This window comes from Thunnus albacares, chromosome 9 (genome assembly GCF_914725855.1).
Source record: "Thunnus albacares chromosome 9, fThuAlb1.1, whole genome shotgun sequence".
In the NCBI taxonomy this organism is placed as follows: domain Eukaryota; kingdom Metazoa; phylum Chordata; class Actinopteri; order Scombriformes; family Scombridae; genus Thunnus; species Thunnus albacares.
The window spans coordinates 28,180,022-28,201,184 of record NC_058114.1 but is presented as its reverse complement, the minus strand read 5'-3'; the positions used below and the strand labels follow the sequence as shown (position 1 = coordinate 28,201,184).

The window sequence follows — 21,163 nt, the reverse complement described above, 5'->3', positions numbered from 1 at the left end:
ATACACTATACATTCAATATTGTCACAAATAGCCTCATGTCCTCAATTCCTGATTGAAATTTGCTGTCACATAGAATTAACTGTGCAGTTAAACTGTTGAAGGTGGCAGCTGGCTCCAATATTGTTACATTAAACTCAAATAAAACTGTTTTGCAGTGAGTCACATGCAAGTAAAATCACATTTTTTAGCAGCCAAGGAGAATCAAATACAACATAACCACCGGCTCAGGATGTTGGTCATCAACCAGCCTCTCTCTCTCTTTTTTTAGGCTCCCTCTAACAATCAGTCACTCCCAGAGCCCCTGCAGATGAAAGCACAGCCCAACCTGATCCCCATTTTCTGCAAAAATAAGGTAAGTTTAATATGTTTGATATCTGTCAGTGGTGTATTAGTAAAATATACTATATATATTTGTGGTAGTATCAGTGCTGTAAAAAGGTTAGACTTTAAGTCGAATTCAACCATTATTTTTGCAGAGAGAGGAGGATGAAGGCAAGATCGGAGAGATCAAGTACTTTGGCTTCGGCGGCGGCTTTCCCCTTCAGTACTATCCATACTACGGCAAACTGCTGCAGCCCCAGTACCTGCAGCCTTTGGTTGCCATTCAGTTTACCAACCTCACCATGAATGAGGAGCTGCGCATCGAGTGCAAAGCATATGGAGCAAACATTGATTACAGTGAGAAAGATCGCTATCAAGGACGTTTTGATGTTAAAATCACAGTCAACTCGTGACCTCAGCCATGACGAGCACTCTCATTTTGAAAACAAATCAAATGTAGAGAGAATAAAAGAGTTCAGATAAAACACCACTAGTCTTTGAACATTCATAATATACAGGACCTACACTTAATCCGTGTGCTTTACACTAGCTTTTCTGTGTGTCTGTCGAGGGTTAGAATGTAAAATACAAGAGTAGCAATAGCAAATATTTATTCTACTGTAAATGAAACTATTCCTTGAGCCATGGGATGTGTTCATCTATTACTGTAAAACTGCTATTCCACTACTGATGTGTAGCGAGCTGTGTTTCTGTCCCCAAAGTATTTCATCCTAATGTGGTTTCTATATATTTTTGGAGTGTCCAGTGCTGTAGTCTAGTCTCGTAATCTCTTCTGTCTTATGTCAGCTTTAGTGGTCCAAGGTGTGTGAGCGTGCGCTCGTGTCTGTGTGCAGGTGTATTAGTTTATGTGAGTGTGTGGAGTGTGTGTCAATGTGCTCTGACTAACTGAAATACTAGCATGGTACTCTGAACCTTTAAGGCCCATGTATGAGTAAATGACTGCGCTCCATGGAATCTTTTTTTTTGTGTTTCTTTACCGAGATGTTCAAGTTGACTGTGGAAGGATACATTTGTACACTTTTCTTTGTTGTTCACCTTAGCTGTAGGATATGGTTTGATGACATTTCTGTTTGATACTCTTACATCTGTTCATTCTTAATTCATAGTGTAGAGCTTTGTGGGTCCAGCCTAGAAGACTGTCACCTCCATGGAAACAGTGGCAACTCAGTGCTTTGAAATCTGTTTTGCTGGAGACATCACATGATGTGATGCAACTTACTATTGAATGTTTTAGCCATTTTCATGGTGGAAGAATTTTATATTTATGCAGTTGTACATTTTTTTCAAAGTGTAATGTATGAATCCAATACCAAAGTCGCTGGTCAAAAGTTAGAAAATCAGAGGCAATGCAGTATCCCGTGTAATAAGATGTTTAGTTGGTGTGAAAATACTTAATTCAATGTTGAAGATCAAAACACTTGTCAGGAGTCTGCTCTTGTCACTTTATTTAATCTGCATAAGGCTGAAACAATAAACAGAAAAATGGAACAACTGTGAAGTCTTTGAATAGAGTTAAATGTGTTTTCTCGTTTGCATTCACCCGTCCAAAATCTTGAAGAAATACTGCACCTGTGAAAAGAAGTGAAAAGTAATTACCTATACCTAAAAATGGACTTCTGCAGTATGTACAAAATATCCTGAATTCAAATATTACATCAAAGTGTCAGCCACAGTTCACAGAGCAAATGCTCCTCTGCACAAGCCTTTTCTAGGCTACTACTCTCCCAGTCTTGGGAAAATGGCAGCTCAGTCAGTCACCGGCTAATGGTTAACAAGGAGGCATTTGTCCAGGCCGCAGATCAGGAGTTTTCCTGAACAATGACGCTCGATGGGTCAGACCCACTCCCTACAAAACAATGGTTTTGTTTCAAATTCCGCTGCCAGTCTTGTTCTCCTCAAAACCAGTGTGATCTAAGGTTGCCCCAGCCCACAGAGCAGAGTCATGAGACTTGTCTAAAGACACAGCTTCACAGAGTCGGGGGTTTTGTTCTTGGCTAAATGCAAGGTGGTTATTTACGCAAGTGCTGGGAGAAGACAATGAGTAAACCTATTTGTGAGATCAGAGAAACTACACAGATGAATAATGTGGGTGTATTCGACAGCACAGTATATGCAGAGTACAATGTGCATGTGCCAGTGAAGTACCACCCACCTCCAGTACACCATCTTCAGGGAGATCTGTACAGTGAACTGCGTTTTTCACTTTGTCTTTGCCATACAGAGCACGCAATGTGGTGGGACGGAGATGCCGCGCAATTTCCTGTTGAAAGAAAACATCTGGTTTTAACTGAATGAATGCAGAAAACTTCTGATTGTGATTCACTCATGGATAAAACAGACAAATCATCTTATTAGTATTCAACTCAGTATCAGAAAGGCCAACATTAAACGACATGGAGCTTGAAACAGCAACATAACACACTTTCTGTCCAACTATCGAGTGTTGTGTGGATGATAAGGTGGAGTTATGAAACAGAACATCCTGTACTGTCGTATGTTACTGAGACAGAGTGGTTAGTCAGCAATCAGACATGTGATCCTGAAGAGGAAGTGACAAAACACAGTCAGCAAACTTTTCACACACTGCATGGTGGGAGAGAGATTAGCATTGTTTACTGCTTGTTTCATAATGTAGAAAAATGTTGACCATAGCCATTTTTTTCAATAATAATATGCTTCATCACTTTACACTACGAATACGGCAAGGGTAAGTTTTATTTTCTAGTGTTCTCCTTTTCCATTGCTCACAAACAGTTTTGCAGCAGCTTTATCTTGAGTCTTTGTCTCCATTATTTCAACATCAGACACTCCCAAGGTCAGAGCTGGTTCACTTGCCCTTTGCTACTTTGTGCCTCAAGGAAATGCAACCCTCCCACAGGGTCCCCTATCAGGGGAGGGATAATATGTGAATAATTAATTCACCATGATTAACTCTAAAGAAGAGAATGGAAAGGAAACATTATATAACATATAATTCTCATGTAGAATCTGATACATTGGGAAAAGCAAATCATGTATATTTTATATAATGTTAAGAGGTCTCATTTATAAAAAAAAAGCTCTACACAGGTTTGTTTGATCTTTAATGAGCAGTAAGGCCAACAAAAAGCAAATCTAACCATTGTTGCTTCAATGTGCTCTATTCATCCCAGATTAAACTAAATAACCAGATACAAATATGTTCACGTGACACCACCTGAGACTTGTTTTATCTCAGATTTTGTGGAGAAAAGAATTGGATTGTCTTATGACAGAGAAACATTTCCTATGACAGGTTCTTTACCCTCCAGTGGTTTATGAAAGGGCGCTCCAAAGGCAGGAAACAAGTTTCAAGGTCATAAATCAACCTAGCCTTCTTCTCAAAGCTGTTCATTGTCTTTTTAAACAAAAACCTTGAGGAAAACAAGTCCCCCGGTTAAAATGATTGCACACTGCTACAAATCGTTGAAGTGGATTCGACAGGAAGAAACTGTTGGAAGCAACAACTAGAAATGTTCAAGGACCTTGGGAACTGTACATCACTTGGGAATGATGGGCAGAACTGAGATCTATTTTAGTTCTGTGTACTGAACATTAAGTGTTTCACATTTTGAAATTACACAGTTACGTAGGATTTAATCTTCCAGAAAATGATTGAATGAGGTTTTGTGGGCTTCAGGTTAACAGTTAAATTTGTCAAATACAGTATTAGTCATTCTGCAACTGACGAGCCAACAGCACTTAAATGTAGAAAACTAAACATTTCTGACAGTAAGACCATGCAGGAAGGAAATTTGTAATAGTAACACAATGGTTCAATAGCATAAATAGTTATTGGCCTAAATCTAAAATATATGTGTTTTAGCATCCACTTATTGATGATTTGTGGTGAGATTGTCTGACTTTACATTGACAAGTTATGGCTCATTGTATTGAAGTGTTATCTACATTCTAAAACTGTCTTTCCTATGTTGGCCAAACCATTAGGAATACCAAATGTCATCATTTTTCCTGCCAAATCTGCCGGATAATTGAGAATTGGCTGGCTATTGGATAACTGTAGTTCCATCATCTGTCTAATTGGTGTAATTCTAAGTGGTTGGTGTCTGTGGGTATCACTTTCTGAAATCCTACTTTTCAGAAAGAAGATGAACAAGAATACTGTAATAAAGAACAGGACTCCTAATATGGCTCTTCAGTTGTGTAATAAACTTTCTAGGTATAATGATACAAGTCTGTATGATGTAGGTTTGTGTCTAAAGCAACTAAATACAGTTTATCCTGTGTATGACTGCCCTGTTGTTTATGTGTCTCATGCCACATGACCCTGAACCCAAAGACGACAAAGGGGGGGTAAGATTTATTCAGTGATAAAATAATTCTTTGCAAAAGGACTGCTCTCTGTAATTGCGTTAGTTACCCATGAGTGACCTGCTGTCTGAGTTTAATTTGATTTTAATGAGTCCCATAGTGTGCTAGATTGATGTTCACGTAATGACTGCTGGCCTTTGTGGACAGTAATGGCCGGGGCAGAGTGACCCGATAGTTACATGAGTGTCCAGAAATCGAAAAGTCTCACGTCGTATCCTTCACGCACCGCTGACTGTCCGACCCGGCTGAAGTGAGTTAGAGAGACACTGGACACGATTCTGTCACACTACACAATGCTGCAACAGTGGTCGATTCTACTGTGAAACATAATAATATAATAATAATATGTAAAACTGCATTTCTTTTCAAACTCTCTCACTACTTGACAGCAGCTGGGGACATTTAAAATAGAACCATACACTAACTATAGCTTAGTTAAAACAATTGGTTGACTTTCCAATGTGATCAAATTCCCACAATTCACAACAGAAGACATCACAATGGTTAATGTACCTCATTTGAACAATTAAACAGCAGAATAAGCCTCTGACAGATGTCTCATTTTGAAATACTGTATTAGATGACTTTCAAACTTTTTGTAATTTAATTTCAGAATTATAGCCTGTGATTAATCACAGTTTCCCATTACATTTAAAATTTAAAAGTATAAGTGAGACTCAAGGTTACCCTCTTAGTGGACACACTTTATATGTTCATAGAGCATAATTTTTGATGGCACAACAGAGCAAACCTAAACCACTTGTAGCTTATGGCTTGTGTATTTGATCTTATCATTAACGTTACTTTGTTGGAATCTTACTCCCTGTGTTTTTAAAACCCCATTCTCCTTTTTTTTCCTTTGTTATTTTAACTATAACTACCACCACTATTATCGCTTTGCCTTGTTTATTTTTATTACACACGATTGACCAGATAAAGAAAAAATCCTGAGCCTGTTGCCAAAATGTTAAGTGCCAAGCTGCCCTTGCTCCGAATACAAGAGCCTCTCAATGGTGCAAAAAATTTCAGCTCTGTGGAAACTATCCACATGTCAAAATAACTATAAAAGTCTGTCATAGTTTATCTCCTCTGCCATCTCTCCTGGCGTTAGCTTGGAGAGAGCAATTACAATATCTAGTTACAATTTTCACCCTTTAATCAACAACATACTATTTGTTAAAAACAGAACAGAGTAAAATTGAATCATTGCCCATTTCCGTTTCATTTTTCTGCCACTATGCGGTACTAAATCCGCGATAGCTGCCACCAGGGACAGCTAATATCATTTTCACTACCGCATTACATAAATGGGTCAAAAATCAACAGGCAAAGCATTTTTTACCAAACATAATGCAGGGATAGTCTTTTAGCCTCATGCAACAGGACATTTAGGCCTATTTGATCATCTTTTACACTCATCATCTACTGTGAGACATAGCCTCGCCCTCCACCACGCATTACTAATGTGTGGTGGAGGATACAAATCTTTCATGAAGTTGCTGATTTAAAAAGGGGAAGTGTATATTTAGAGACTCCAAGAAAATGCAACACGACGGCAGAGGGCAGAGAGTACAGGCTGGGTCAGGACTGGCTAACAGAGGACCGTTGTGTCTGTCCACTCTGATAACAGGACACATCACAAGACAGAGCACAATCTCATGACTGAGTGAGTGCAATGCAAGGCAGTTAAGGGTGTGGAGGTGTGAAACACATGAGGATCCTTTTGGGTAAGACAGATGACACCTAGTGAAAGCCCTCACAAGTCTTGCATCATATATTTCAGTGCATGTTTTGCTCTGTTCTGTAAGGAAATGCTGCAATTAAATTGATCTACCATCAACTGTGTATTAGCTCTAGTGTGATAACGTGTGTTTGAGGTCAATTAATTCAGCTGTACAGTCACGTGTTTATTCACACAAGACCTGTGTTGTTGATTAGTCGACTGGAATGAATCAATAGCCTTTTCTTACCACAAGCAACTGACCCTTAACTATTACTAGACATTCTGACCTCTTCATACAGTCTGGAGTGTCAGTGTTTGTCCAGGCAAATCTGTCGGCCTGATAATAATATCTGGAATGTCTTCATAGACTGTATTTGACAAGAAAACGTACCGTACTTTGGTACTTAGCGGAATAATGTTACAGGAAGCCACACATGCCCTGTTGGTGACCCAATCAGCTGGCCTCTAACAGACTGATCCAGTCTACAATGTTTCTTCTCCCAGATCTCTGTGCTGCAGTGACTTTCCGCTATCAGATGACTGAACTCCACTGAGGAGTAGGAGTGGTGATGTTTAGGTTATTTGTCAGATAATACTGAGGTTAGTCTGAGGTCGTGGAGTGATGAAACTGGTTGACCTCCCTATTAGTTGGGAAAGTCTAAAGCAATCAAAGAAGTTACAGAGTCCTTAGTGAGGAACAGCAGCTGAAAACAAATGATAGCAGCCAAAAGAGCATCAGTTATATCTAGTATATTTGAGAATCTAACAGTAGATATTGTAGAGAATGACCCTGCCACTTTGTCACTCTTGATACGATTGCTGAACCAGCTGTAAATTACAACCCGGTGCCCATTTAAATAATCTTAGTTCAGTTCCTTATACTTAGAGATCTCCTTCCAGAAATGTTTTAAGATAAAATACTCTACTGTGAATAATAATTTGTGTCTGATTTGGTTTTTCCATAAAAAAGTTCAACTATCTTGTTAAAGTCCTTAAAATTACATCTACTCCTTCTTCCTTATTAAAAATGTATAAATATGCAAATATTTTTTATCTCAAAAGTTTAACTGCTGGACATAAGATGTCTCCTGCTTCACTGTAAAGTCCATTCTCAGTGTTTGTGCACTGGAGGATTCAAGTTTCCACATCACACTTGTGTAAATTAAATATTGGACCAGAATTGGCTTCCAAACTATTTGTGATGTCCCAAATCCTGCTCACAGGTCAACACTTTATAACTGGATTTTCATTGAGCACAGAGAAACTTTCCACTTTCAGCAGATGAATGTGAAAACAGCCTTCTAGTCTCAAAACATCATTCTGCACAGTGAAGCTCAAACATTTAGCTGTGGGAACAAGAAAAACATATTTTGTGGGCACTTTGTGGACACAAAATATGTGGACTTTTGTGAGCTAAAAATGAAAAAATCCTGCTCTTCTGAATAATAAATGTCTCACAGCTTTCAAAATGCATAAATTAACCTGACAACTAATGTTGTTAAAGTCACTACAGTATGTGCAGAATTTGCCCCCAGCGTATTAAAAAAGACACTGCAAAGCATGCTGCTGCCCCACCTCCCTCTCATGGATTAACTGGGCTGAAAACAACACATACACTGCATCAATATGGTTTGACCGTTTCATATTTCTACAGCAAACATGTATGCTATCCGGGTCATTTGACAGATGACATATGGCTTTTAAGTGTTACAAATATCAAACCAAACCAGAGCCAGATCACATCTGTAGATGATAACTAATAAAATAACAAAGGACTGTTGAAAAGACTTAATTATTTTGGCATCACTGAGCAGGGGTGTAGCGTCATGTGACCTGGAAATCATTAGCCAATTAACTAACCCTATTCCTGCTCTGTGGCTGTAATGTCACTAACACGACTGTGGCCTGGAGGACTGAATATGAAACAGACAAGTAAATTCATTCATTTTAAATAAAAATGAAGCAGATGAAAATGACATAAACAAGCTGAACTGAAGATTCACATCTGAGTCATGGACCGCTGTTGGACTTGTGGTGAAATCATGCGGGTGTGTAGTTGCTCATTTTTCTGGTAAGCAAGCAGAGCGTCTTATCATTAGATTTCACATCACGCACCGGCACAGCCCTGCAGCACTGATTCCACCATATCCAGGAACACACACATGCATGCAGGTGTTCAAACACACACACACAAGTTTATTTCACGGGCCAATTCTTTTATCTAATCACATAAGCCACAAATTCTTTACAATGTACACTAAACAAAGGCTAAAAAAACCATTCTGGTGTTCATCAGTTTACTTTGTCAGATTTAAGACTCTTCAAAGCCAGCAGGGTTATGTGACTTTTCGGGTGATGTGCTCAATTTAAATTTAAAGTATTGGGCTCCTCATTCACATATGGGTCCAGCTTCTAGCTGTCAAGGTTAACAACTTCCCAGCAGTTGTGTCCCAGACTAATGTCACATAGTAATGTGAACACGTTTTCTGCTGCCTGTCTTTGACAACAAGGGCATTTGAAAAACTCTAGAGGAGGAGGAGGATGATGGATGGATAATCATTTGCAGATGACATATTGACTGTCATCACATTTAACCCAACTTTTGACATTTTACTTTGCTGAATAATCTTCTATTTGTGATGTCTCGGGAGTTTTTCTCCTGGAGCTTTTGAGGAGTGGGTGTAGGAGATGAAGACAGCGAGGTGTTGTCTTCCAACTTAAATTCAGTATATTCAGTCTTCTCATAACTAGTCAACTTAATTCTTACATAAAAGATAAACAAAACCCAAACAGGTATTTAAATCAAAATTCGAATTCACCATCATATTTGCAACATAATGAAAGTCCTGTCTTCTCTGTTCAACCTCAGTCTTTTCATCCACTTTCCCTCCACTCTCTCTTCCCTCACTAGGGCAATCAGATTATCTGGTTCAGCTGGGCAGCAACCATTGTCCTGACTGCCCTGCTGACTATGGGTTTTGTAGTCTTTTAATGGATTCCATGCGATGGGTGGTAGTCCTTGTTGGGGGAGGAAATGTATCTCCCCTCTATGACATTACCTCTCATAACATCATATATTATAGAATATTATGACAAAATAAATCATTTTTAATATGCTTTGACTCACCGGATCAGCAGGTCCACAGAAGTCCCTGAATGACTTTGGTGCGTCTGTGCCATGGATCTCTAGGACCATGCAGGGTCCAGAACACAGCTCAGTCACCATACTCTGTAGGGAGTGAGTGAAATACAGTTAAAACTGTGATCATGCCTTTAGCAAACACATATGTGTATCAGCAGTGAACAACAACTAAGAGAGGCACTACCTTAAACCTCTCTCAATTAAATACTCAAACCTCCTTATTATCCTTATTTCTCACTCAAATGAAGAAATATACTGATAATGTTAATACACAACAACTCCTCACTGTTACCGCACATGATCAATTTCTTTCAAACATTTGGTTGAGAGATCTTTTTCTCATTGTTCCAGATCCTTTCAAAAGATCAGACAATCTTTGTACTTTGATAAACAAAAGTAACAATTTAGTGATACAACTATAGTGCAGGTATGATGGCACAAGAATGCAGTGTACATACTCACAGGATATTCTGTAACAACACCTTTGTAAACTTCATAGAATTCTTCTGCATTTGCCCGATCCACATTGAACTGTGAAAAGAAAATATTACTCATGAAAACAAGCACAAAAATGAATATTTCACAACAAAAAATGGCATATGGAAACAGCAATCCAGGAAATGAAATATGAAAAATCAAAAAGAAACATCCTAGCTTAGTGTATGTGCTTTGATTTGTGACAACGGCTCCATTATCATCGTCATTCCCATAAAAGTATGTTAACTAATGTACTAAGAACATCAAAGATATGAAATATGTTTAGAAGAAAGGCCCTGCATGAATTGCTGATATTTTATTCCCATTCATGCACAACATGCTCAGCATGTGGTTACAGTGATAAAATCCTGATTGATTTATTTTTGTCCTACAGCAGAATGTGCATCACATTTGATGCGGCAAAACGAATGGACTGTGAGAGGTCAGTGTTTGCAGTGACGCAAAGTTCAATCAAGAGGTCAGGTTGGATCAGACAGAGTCAATACTGCACTCATATTGGCTCCATGAGTACAGCTAAGATATATGGGCATATGAGCAAACATGTTTACTTGTAAAACTAAATTACATAAGAAGACAGGGACTGTTTTCATTTTTACCACAGCAGTCCATTACTTAAAATGTATGACATACTCTACAACACCAAAGCACAAGGACAGGAGCATTATTTGTTAAAGTTTTACCATCTGAAGTGCTGAGATTTCAAATCCAGCTGCAGATATGGAGTTCAGGATCTTCCCAGTCAGGCCTGTGAACACATCAAAGCTGTTTTTATCTGTGAGCCTTCATGCACTTTTCCAGAAGTTTACACATATTGACAAGTAAGGTGTTCGGTGCTAAAATAAACTCTTAAATGTGATCCGAACCAAATAATCTCTGCTGCAGCAGTGAAACCGGTTAGATCACATCATTCTTATTCTTATCATATAGCTTAAGTTACTATTATTGAATGTGCTATGAAGCTATCATAATGCTCCTGTTCAGACATGTTATCTTATGTTGCAATGACCTCCGATTGTGGTGTCTCCTTTGGACAAAGTACAGTGAGATTGTCTTACAGATGTCCTGTCTATGCAAGGAGAGGAGATATTATTTTTGTACAGACAGTCAACACTTTGGAAAGGAAGATAAAGAGCTGGACCTTTTGTCACTGTGGCAGTACATTATTGTAAAAATGGTACAGCCAGTGACAAAGGTGCAACAGTGACAGTGAAGGTCAGACTGCTGCAGACACACATAATTGAAAGAGGGCGCCAGCCTCGTAATCTCACTCTAACATCCTGATAAAAAGTAGCCTGTGTACCCGTCAGGCAGGGTAGTAGTTGTCTAAATTTTCCATGAATTCTAAATACTGCTGAGTGTAATCATGACTCTCAGTTTGGGCCAGGTGCTACACCGAGTGATGATGAATTTCTCTCTTGTTCGGGAAATCGCTCAGTCACAGTCCAGTTACGTGGGTATTAGGTAAGTAACCACCTCCTGAGTCCTCTGTGCCCTCCACAGGCAGCAGCCAACAGCTTGCCTAGGATCGCTGCTCCCAAAAGCAGCTGGTGCTGTTGCTAGGAGATCTTATTCTGGGTGCCTGGCAACAGAAGCTTCTCTATTCCAGTCATGTCTGAGTGCATTTTCAGTCACAACTTCCTTTGTCAACACTGTGATTGGCTGTGCCCTGTACACGTAGCCATAGCGTAAATTAGCCTCTTAAGCAATCCTCAGGGGAAATCAAAGCAAGCTTTTGTTACAATCTGTCTTTGAACTGATTGACAATCCTAGTTTAAGCTCAGCTGGTCAAGCCCTTCAGACTGAGTTACTATTCTTGGCTGAGACCAAAGGTGCGACCTCACGTCTGAAGGTAAACAACAATTTAAGGTCCTCTGACAATGCAACTCTAAACCCTTGTAATCAGGCACAAGATGCGAATCATAAACTCTTGCCTCACAAAGCCAGAATTATTCCCATGAGCTTAGTTTTTGCTTTTTACTACAATAACTGTAGAGTTTCTACAAGTTTGTTTATTTGCCATTCATCCACATACAAAGAATACAGAAACGGCCCAATGTGCTACCACAAAAATGCGACATAGTCACGAAACATCATACAACACAGGACAAAGTACAATTACAAAACAAAAAACAGAACTATGTAGGCTGGCCGTTTAAAGTGCAGTGTGCACACCTGTATGTAAACGTAGTGAACAGTGTAGCCATGACTGACAGGATAAAATAGATAATGAAGAAGAATAAAAACAGTGAGATTACCTCACTGTATAGAAGTATTAGCAGTCAACACTATGAGCAGTGTAACTGTTATTGTGAATATTGTGAAAATATAAATATAAATAATACAGTACAACTGAATTATAAAAATTATAAGAATATCAATAATATAAATAATGCCTAACCAGTGACCTCTATGTGCACAATGCCTCTGAAAGATGATCCTGGATGGAGGAGAGAGAGATCAATATGATCTTCTCGGCTGTCCTCACTATGTGTTGCAGGGTCTTGCGTTCAGATGCTTTGCAATTCCCAAACCACACAGTGATGCAGCCTGCCAGGATGCTCTCCACAGTGCCTCTGTAGAAGGTGGTAACGATGGGCAGTAGTAGACTGGCTCTTTTCAGTCTCCGCAGGAAGTGGAGGTGTTGCTGTGGCTTCTTCGCTGCCGAATTGATGTTGAGAGACCAGGGTCCAGATGCATAAAACTCTGTGTAGATTCATGACTAAAACTGTGTGTATGCAAAAAGCCAGAAATATGCATACGCATTCTTTTCGTCAGATCTATAAAGCTGTGCGTACGCATGGTTGTTTTTAGAAATCTTAGCCATTGAGGAACTGGGTGCACGAGCCTCATTTCCACTTTCAAAATTAGACATAAATGGGTGAAGACACGTGCTGAACCAGCTCTTTTCACATCAGTTAGCCGCCTGCTCCACCAGTCTGTGCACTTGTCAATATAACAAACATGAAAGAGGAAGTACCGTTTCACTCATTGTGTTGCACCGGCGAGGTTCTCCAACAGCAGAACAGCTGTCATTACATGCAACCGTTATGCACAGCTGAGCGGCTCTTTATACCGTCCATATCATTAATTCATCACATGGACTGTAAACCATCATCAGCAGTGATATGTCAGAAATGTAATCAATGGTTAGTTTGTAGCTCTCATATCTAAACAAGTGCAAGAGCAGGGTGTAAGAAATAGTGTGATATGCAAACTGGAGTGGGTCCAGTGAGGTGGGAAGGGCGGATTTGATGTGTCTCAGGACTAGCCTCTCAAAGCACTTCATCATGATGGGAGTCAGTGCCACAGAGCAGTCGTCATTGAGAAATGTCACAGTCGACTTCTTTGGCACCAGGATGACGGTGGTCTTTTTGAAGCCTGCGAGGATGACAGCCTGGCTCAGGCAGATGATGAAGATGTCCATGAGGATGTCTGCCAGCTGGTTAGCACAGTCCCTGAGCACTCACCCAGGTATGTTGTCTGGGTCTGCAGCTTTGCGTGGGTTGACTCTGGATAGGGTCCTCCTCACGTCAGCTGAGTCCAGACAGTACAGTGACAGACAGTACCTGCTCCTGAGGGGGATCTCACATGCTGCCGTGTCATTTAGAGCTTCGAACTGTGCATGGAAGACTGTTCTCATAAAAATTGACTGAAAATGAACTAAGAAGCCATACCAATCAACAAATTTTAAGGAGTGCCAACATTTGCTGCCTTTTGAAAGTCCTGCACCTTGTAAATAACTGTTCAGACGAGGTATTGTAGATATAAATTACAGCAAGTTTCCTGCCTCAAATGTAGTCTGAAAATGACTTTGTTGGGTAGTTTAGGATGACATTGGCAACATATTTGATTAGTGGCCATGTGTTTACAGTTTGTCAGTCCAGTAAGTTCTGTGTTTATGTCTCAATGACAGAACTGTCAATAAACAGCACAGCCCACTTTAAATGATGTGTGTCCCAAGCAAATGCCTATTATGCTGCCAGACCAGTCCTCTAAAACAGATGTGCAGTAGAAATGTTTACATAAATTTACTTTGCCACAGAAGATTTATCATTAATAGCTCTATACGTCAAAAAATAAATTGCTGAAGATTTATGGCTATTTCTTTGAATTAATAGCTGCATGAATAGGTAACTGCAATCATTTGAATTATGTCTGTCTGTCGGTCAGTTCAGCACTTCCGTCCAGACTGAAATATTCCAACAACTGGATGGATGGATTCATGTTCCTCAGAGGATGAAACCTACTAACTTGATCCCCTGACTTCTCTCTGGCACTACCATCAGGTTGATGTTTATGGGTCAGACTGAAATCTCTTCACAACTATTGGATGGATTACCGCACAATATGGTGCAGACATTCATGGTCTTTGTGAATTTTGGTGATTCTCTGACTTTTCATTTAGCACCATCATCAGGTGAAAATTTGAATTAATAAAATACTTCGGTTTATCTGTCTGACAGTTTGTTTTTCATTACCAAGAGCCTCTCACAGCTGCTGACGTGGCTGTAGATTATTAGTCTTGTTAAGAGACAAGGGAGGTAGAATATTAAGGGCTCTAAGCACACAAATACAACTAATGATATAAATTCTGCAGAGCCTGTTTAATTATATGACTTCCTATCTGCTGTTTCTGATGAATACATATTTCATGCTAGGTTGTGCATCTTCTAATCAAAATGTCATCTCAGCACACGGCGTTCCCAAGTTTGTCTCTGCTGATATTTGTCTTTGAAAAAAATGAGAGGGCATAGTGTTTTTAAAAAATAGAAAAGACTGTTCAATCATAAACCAAACAAATTACCACTGAGGACAAGCAGTAAAGATTAAATCATATCAAATACATTTCTATGGGACCATGATGAACTTGGTTATTCTATAGAACGATGTTTGGGCTTATATGGCTGGAACAACCAGTCTAGGTCTCTCATCGGTCAACAACTGGTTGTGTGCATACTTCAGCTCTGTCCAGAGACTTTCACATTTCACAGGTCAGAGCTCTAGTGGCATGCTCCATGAACAGGGATCAGGGCAGGGATTTGGAAAAATCCAAAGCCAAATGTGGTAACCATGTAGTGCCTTTGTGTGACACAAACACGTTTACAGCCAAGGGTGGAAGGACGGCGAGAGTTATACAGGTTGGTGGCATTGTTTTTATGACAATTGCTACTGCACCTATATCATTTATATTTGTACAATTTAGAGAGGTGTTATATAAATATTAGAAACACAGTACAATTCAACAGCACTTCAAACTACAGCTTCCAATGTGACCATAAATTTGTATCAACACCTCTATAAAACTGTCTCTACAAAAACTAAACACTATAACCTTCAAGAAAGTTACTGCCGATTTACTTACTTACTGCACTGAACTATAACTATAAAATCATAAACTGGCAACTGAGTGTAAATGGATTTTAGATATTTTACAAACAAAATGTTTAATAAAAAACCTATAGATTAATTGATAACGAAACTAATTGTTTGCTGCAGCTAAACATTAAGTTGATACATGTTTCTTACCTTCTGATATGGCATGAGGTTTGATGATGCAACATGTGCAGTCTGTATAAATTGCTGTATTAGAGGGACCGTGGCCAATTGTAGATGGGAAAAAAAATTCTAGCTCCTAATAAAGCAAACAAACAGAAAACAACACTGTGGATAATCATTTCTGGGTATGTGGAACATGTGGCACAAGGGTACATATGAACATGCATCAAGCTATCCTTACTCTTGCTGCTGCAGCAAGTGAGTCAGAGCCATGTCCAACATTTTTGATGCCATCTGTTCCAAACTGGGCGCGCGCACACTGCGGTGCCTCCCTCCGCGCCACAGCAGAGTCTGTGGGTCCCAGGAGTCTCCTCCAGATAGACATGGCCTCATCACCCATCAGCTCCATGGCAACCACAGGGCCCGAGGACACAAACTGCACCAGGTTACTGCAAAATGGAACAACTCTCGATTAACACATTCATCTAAATGGAATAGCTTCTAGCAGTGGGTCAACTGCGTTAAATGTGTTTCAGATGTCACCACAATGTCATCAGGATCATCGTCACAGGATTTGTTAATGACAGCTGCTGACAACCAGAAAGCTTCTCTGCTGGAAAATCTCTCAGCAAATCATTTACACAGGCTCTCACCTGAAGAAAGGCTTTGACTGGTGTTCTGCATAAAAGTCCGCCGCTTGGCTCCTGTAATGTAAGAAAAACATAAACTATACAGTTAATGAGTGGCCAGATTATCTCAGGTATTCAGTGTGAACTCTGTGTACAAATGTGTGAGACATTTACAGAAGTCAATGATTTTTCAGTCGTTTCTTCCCAGAGTCAATGGCAACTGTGTGGAATCGGTACTTTTTGGCGTATGATACAATTTTAGCTTCTTTGATGTTTTGGGGGAAAAAAACAATGGGTCTGAGTTGAAAGCATTTAAAATATAAATAACAACGTCTTACAAAAAGCAGTGTGTAGTCGGGGTCATATTTCAGATGTCTATGAGTTGTTAACAGCTCCACCAAATAGTGATTTTTCCCTCTAAACTTTTCACATGATTTCATTTCAATAAATGTTTATGGAGTATTTTCACATTGCTGTATTGGTACTTTTACTTAAGTAAAAGATCTGAGTACTTCTTCCACCACTGACTACTGTTTATCTCTTAACTCTCTCCAGTGGTGTTTCTATTCAGGGCCACAGATGCCACAGAGGACACTGAGGTCATGACCGCAAGATTTGGGGGGAAATTTTTGCTGTTTTAGAAATCTGGAGGGAGTTTACATTCCAAAGTTAAAAACGTGCACAATTTTAGGCAGATTCTGGTATTTTTAGACCTAGTATTTTTCCACCAGCGGGGGATGTGGCAGTGTGGAAAGGGCTTTAAAATAGCAGTTACACATCCATCTTGGGAACTTTATTTTGCGGGTCCTTAATTTCCTTAATAATAATTTCCAATTTTCCTCATAATAGTTTCTGGAAAGATCTTTGTCAACTGGTACTAAATATAGAGAAAATAAAATTTCACATAGAATTGTGTTAGTTGTGTTAAGATGATAAAATGTTGATTTTCAGAGGAATTTCCTTGATAGAATTGCTTCATTTAGTTAGTAGAAAAAGTAAAATATGAAAAATCCAAATAATTAAAAATTTTAGGGACTTTCTTTTTTAGGGGGGTTGAGGTTGGGGGATCTGGACAAATGACTCGCAGAATTCATGTCCTCTTCTTTTTTTCTCAATACATGTAACACAGTGTGTGACTCATAATGTTTAAATTTGACTCTTTTTAAGTCAGCAAAATAATAATAATAGAAATCACAGAAAGTATAACTGAATAGTTACCCAAATAAATGAAATATGAAAAATCCAAGGAATTAATAAACAATAGAAGAGACTAGGTTTTTGGTGTCTGGTCAACTTGTGGTGAGGGTACATTGGGGGGATCTGGTATTTCTGAATCCTGGCTACAGCCCAGAATCATATCCTTTGTATGCTTTCAAATATTTTTGCTGTATCTGAGACTGAGATTGGTTTGATAATTTAACTGCACAATGACTGAGCACCTGATAAAACTGTTGTGTAGTTAATTAAATGCCATCCTTCTCTGCCTCTTGGCATGCCATATGCTCCTAATATGTGTGAGAGAGCAGAGCCATCCATCTGTTTATGTGAGGATACTGGCACCAAACAGCCTGTGTCTGTCTCTCTGACCAGAGTTTGTCTGATACATTTCCACAGTATGACTGGTATTGTTATTAGACACTCGTCTGTGATGCTTTGACCTTACCATGTAAGCTTTGTCATTTTGGCTTTGGTCACAATCAGGTTGGAGGTGTATATCAATTCAAGGACATCTCCAATCTTTGTAACTGCATCTGGCTTTATCAGAGCAAGAGTTCTGGAAAAATGAGGATAGAAAATTAAACATAAATAACAGTAAACAAAAACTAAATGTGATTTATCAAGTTGCTTATTATCCAGTAAGTCAAAGTTTTCTTTGCAGTTGATCACAATAGAAATGTTTGACAGCTATCTTATAGCAAATGCTGCTTGATAAGAGTGCAGTCACTGAAAATACATTAGATTCTAACTGAATCTTCCTTCAAATTATGATAAAAGTAAATGTAGATATCTTAGCAGTTTCCAAAACATGCTAAAGTAAATCATGAAATAACACCATTAATTACACAACGTTTACCATTCTGAGGACAGAGTACAATGTGCACTTTATATTGTTTGTGAGCAATTCTGCACAAAAAAAGATTTCACTCGTCTAAAAATAATCTTAAAAAAACAACAAGCTACAATTACAGGGTTTAGTTACAAGGTGCTGTAAAGCCATGATGCATGTAACTGGAGAGGATAATGTGGGTTTATTGCACAACCTACACAATCATACCTTTCTTTTTTGCTCCCAAGCTTGTTTGCTGTGAACTGATCTCCATATTCGATCAGATTAAGCTGTCGTGAGAACACATTCACTCGATTACCAACAAACAGGTCCTCTTGATGGAGGTCATCATATTTGGTCCTTCTCAAAAATATCCGCTGGTTCTTTACATCAAACTGCAAATAAAAAGAAATACTTTTATCAAAATTAACCAGTGGTAGTTTGCAGATTTCAGTGAGACATATCACAGATAATAATATAACTTGTGTTGCAAATGTAATCTGATCTTTCCATAGGAGGGTCTATTTTTCCAAATGCTCTTACTATAGTACTTATAATCATGACAAGTACTTAAAATGCCGGCAGTGAAAATGGCTGTGCCTTTATGAGTGGATTAAGAAAGTTGAAGCAGCCTAATTTAAAGAATAATAACTGCAGCATTGCTCACCATTTCCACTGAGCCATCTTTGGGGTAGTAGAACAGTTGGTAGCGCCGTTGGAGAGCTGCAGTGGGGTCATACCACTCAGTAAGAAAGGCGTAGCGATCCTCCTGATAAAGTAAAGAAGGAGATCAAATCAGAGTAATGAAGGGGACAGAATAACTAGAAATACAAGCTTTTATAAAATCATGGGGAATATTATAATGTTGCTTGAAACCAGGAGAGTATGATACTGTAACAAGCAATTTTAGATTTTATGTCAAATATATTTGTAGAGGCCTTAGCTATAGATCCAAATAGCTTCACAAAAATTCTAAATGAGAACAAGGAATTACTGATTAGTATGAGTCCTAATAATTGAAGGTTAAGTAATATTTTTGTCCATGTCTACAGCTCCATATTTGTTGCAGTACACGTCTCAGTCCTTTAAGTTTGTAAAAGAACAATATCAGCAGTTTTGCATGTTGTAGCCCATTTACTACAGCTCACATGTGCTTTATATTACTGTTAACATTTTTCAATGCATGCTTTAGTGTGTCAGATTTTTAAATGGGTTTTTCAACGTTCTTCTGCATCATTGTTTTGGCAAAAAATCAGCTTGCAGAGACTTAAACCATGCTTGAGTTAGGTAATGAAATACAGTGAATGAAAAGTCATTTATTTTGCAAAGTAATGCAATGCAGACACTTCATATCTTTCACTTGCACAACCATGCAATAATAATGTAATTTATATAAGTTATAATTTCACGTCCCTGGAAATTGTTTTAATTCATCACAAACCACTAGTATAGTCTTTGAAATAGCTGTGATTAGGTACATACAGACTGGTAGGTAGGGAGCAAGAGTAAAGTAAGCATACTTTATCATCTTACATCAAAACATGAGTGATGATGAGACCTGATTCTATGCATCTTGTCAACCAAAAAAGGATTAAAACCACCAGGGTTTAAAAGGTAGTGAAAACTAAAAAAAATACAAATGAATGACATAAATTAATTTGTCAATTTAGTTCAGACTTAAGCTGAGTTTGCTGAAGAGGCAGCTCATTTATTTGCACTCATAGCAACAGGGGCCTGTGTTTGGCTCCAAGCACTTTCTGTGCAGACGGTCACCATGGGAGCGCTCATCTCCTCCACACAGACCAAACTCATTCATGCCAGGTGAATGGAAGACTTTATCTTGACCCTAGTGAGTGTGTGTATGCTTTCTTGTCTTCTGTCCACTGTTAACTTGAAGAAGCTCCAGCATCTGTGACTGACTGAGTAACGTTAGGCACAAAATATAAACAACCTCTCTCTTTTGCTTTACACTGAAATTATGTTACCAAATAAATTATCAAGGACTGAGCTGTTTTGCATTTAGCAACCTATTTTACTACAGCAACCTACTGCTACTTTTTATTAACAAGCTTTTAAAGTTATTTAACAAGCTGGTAAACGTGGTTTCCTTCACACTAAGTTACAACTCAAGATGTATTGACTATCTAACCCAGACTGTAACTCTCATGATGCTAATACATGTGAGGTACAAACTGAGGCTATTTACCACCCAAATTAGCTTAACATACGACGCAAAACAAGGACATAAATGTTACAACAGTGTTAATAAAACTCATTGTACTGGTGAATGTCGTCACCGGAAAGCTAGCATGTGAACATAGAAACTACAGACGCTGCAACGATAAATGATCAGGTACTAACGTTATGTTAGCAGTAGCTTTAGCTAGTCAATGCCTACCCACTGGACAATAACAAGGAAGTTAAAATACCGCCAATTATTTTTAAAGCTATCTTGAAATAGTTACTACTTTATTTTGGCTTCTCCAAAATGCCAACATTAATAAAATCATTTAATTCAGCCCAACGTTGTTGGTTAACGTTAACGGTAACAGCGTGTCTGTAACGTTAACTGTTATGCTAGTGTTTGCTATGCTTACATTAGCAAACAGTTATCCGTTCGGTCCGTTAAACTTACTAATATTGTGTTCGTATCATTGTTATTACACAGGGAAATTTTTAACTTACCATTTTTGACATATTAACAAAGTCTACATGTCCCAAAGCTGTTTTCAGTTAGCAAACGTTAGCTCTCCCGGGCTATGCTTCGTTTCTATAGTAACTGTGGTGACAAGCCGAGATGCGTTCAAAGAACAATGTACGTGGAAATTGTTGTTTTTGCTATAGAAAGAAAATGAACTGTAACCACTTCAGCCTTTACCAGTGAGGCAAAATGTAACTAGAAATATACAACATAAAGTACAATAGGCAACCTACA

At 38.7% G+C, this 21,163-nt stretch overlaps 2 protein-coding genes across 2 annotated transcripts in view; one reads left to right on the top strand and one right to left on the bottom strand.

Moving 5' to 3' along the window:
• atp1b1a (ATPase Na+/K+ transporting subunit beta 1a) overlaps window positions 1-1,841 on the top strand; it is a 9,115-nt gene extending 7,274 nt beyond the window's left edge. The window contains exons 5-6 of the mRNA XM_044362500.1: window positions 270-353; window positions 478-1,841. Of these exons, the coding sequence (XP_044218435.1) occupies window positions 270-353; window positions 478-735 (342 nt within the window). The 3' untranslated portion in view covers window positions 736-1,841. The remainder of the gene's footprint in view (window positions 1-269; window positions 354-477) is intronic.
• On the bottom strand, window positions 1,635-21,163 carry nme7 (NME/NM23 family member 7). The gene is made up of 12 exons (XM_044362498.1): window positions 20,914-21,163; window positions 18,896-18,997; window positions 18,457-18,623; window positions 17,845-17,955; window positions 16,206-16,256; window positions 15,794-16,001; window positions 15,583-15,688; window positions 10,737-10,801; window positions 10,021-10,089; window positions 9,544-9,645; window positions 2,496-2,603; window positions 1,635-1,912 (listed from the first exon to the last, which is right to left on the bottom strand). The coding sequence occupies exons 1-12, from the start codon at window positions 20,923-20,925 to the stop codon at window positions 1,880-1,882; spliced, it is 1,134 nt and encodes a 377-aa protein (XP_044218433.1). The 5' UTR covers window positions 20,926-21,163; the 3' UTR covers window positions 1,635-1,879.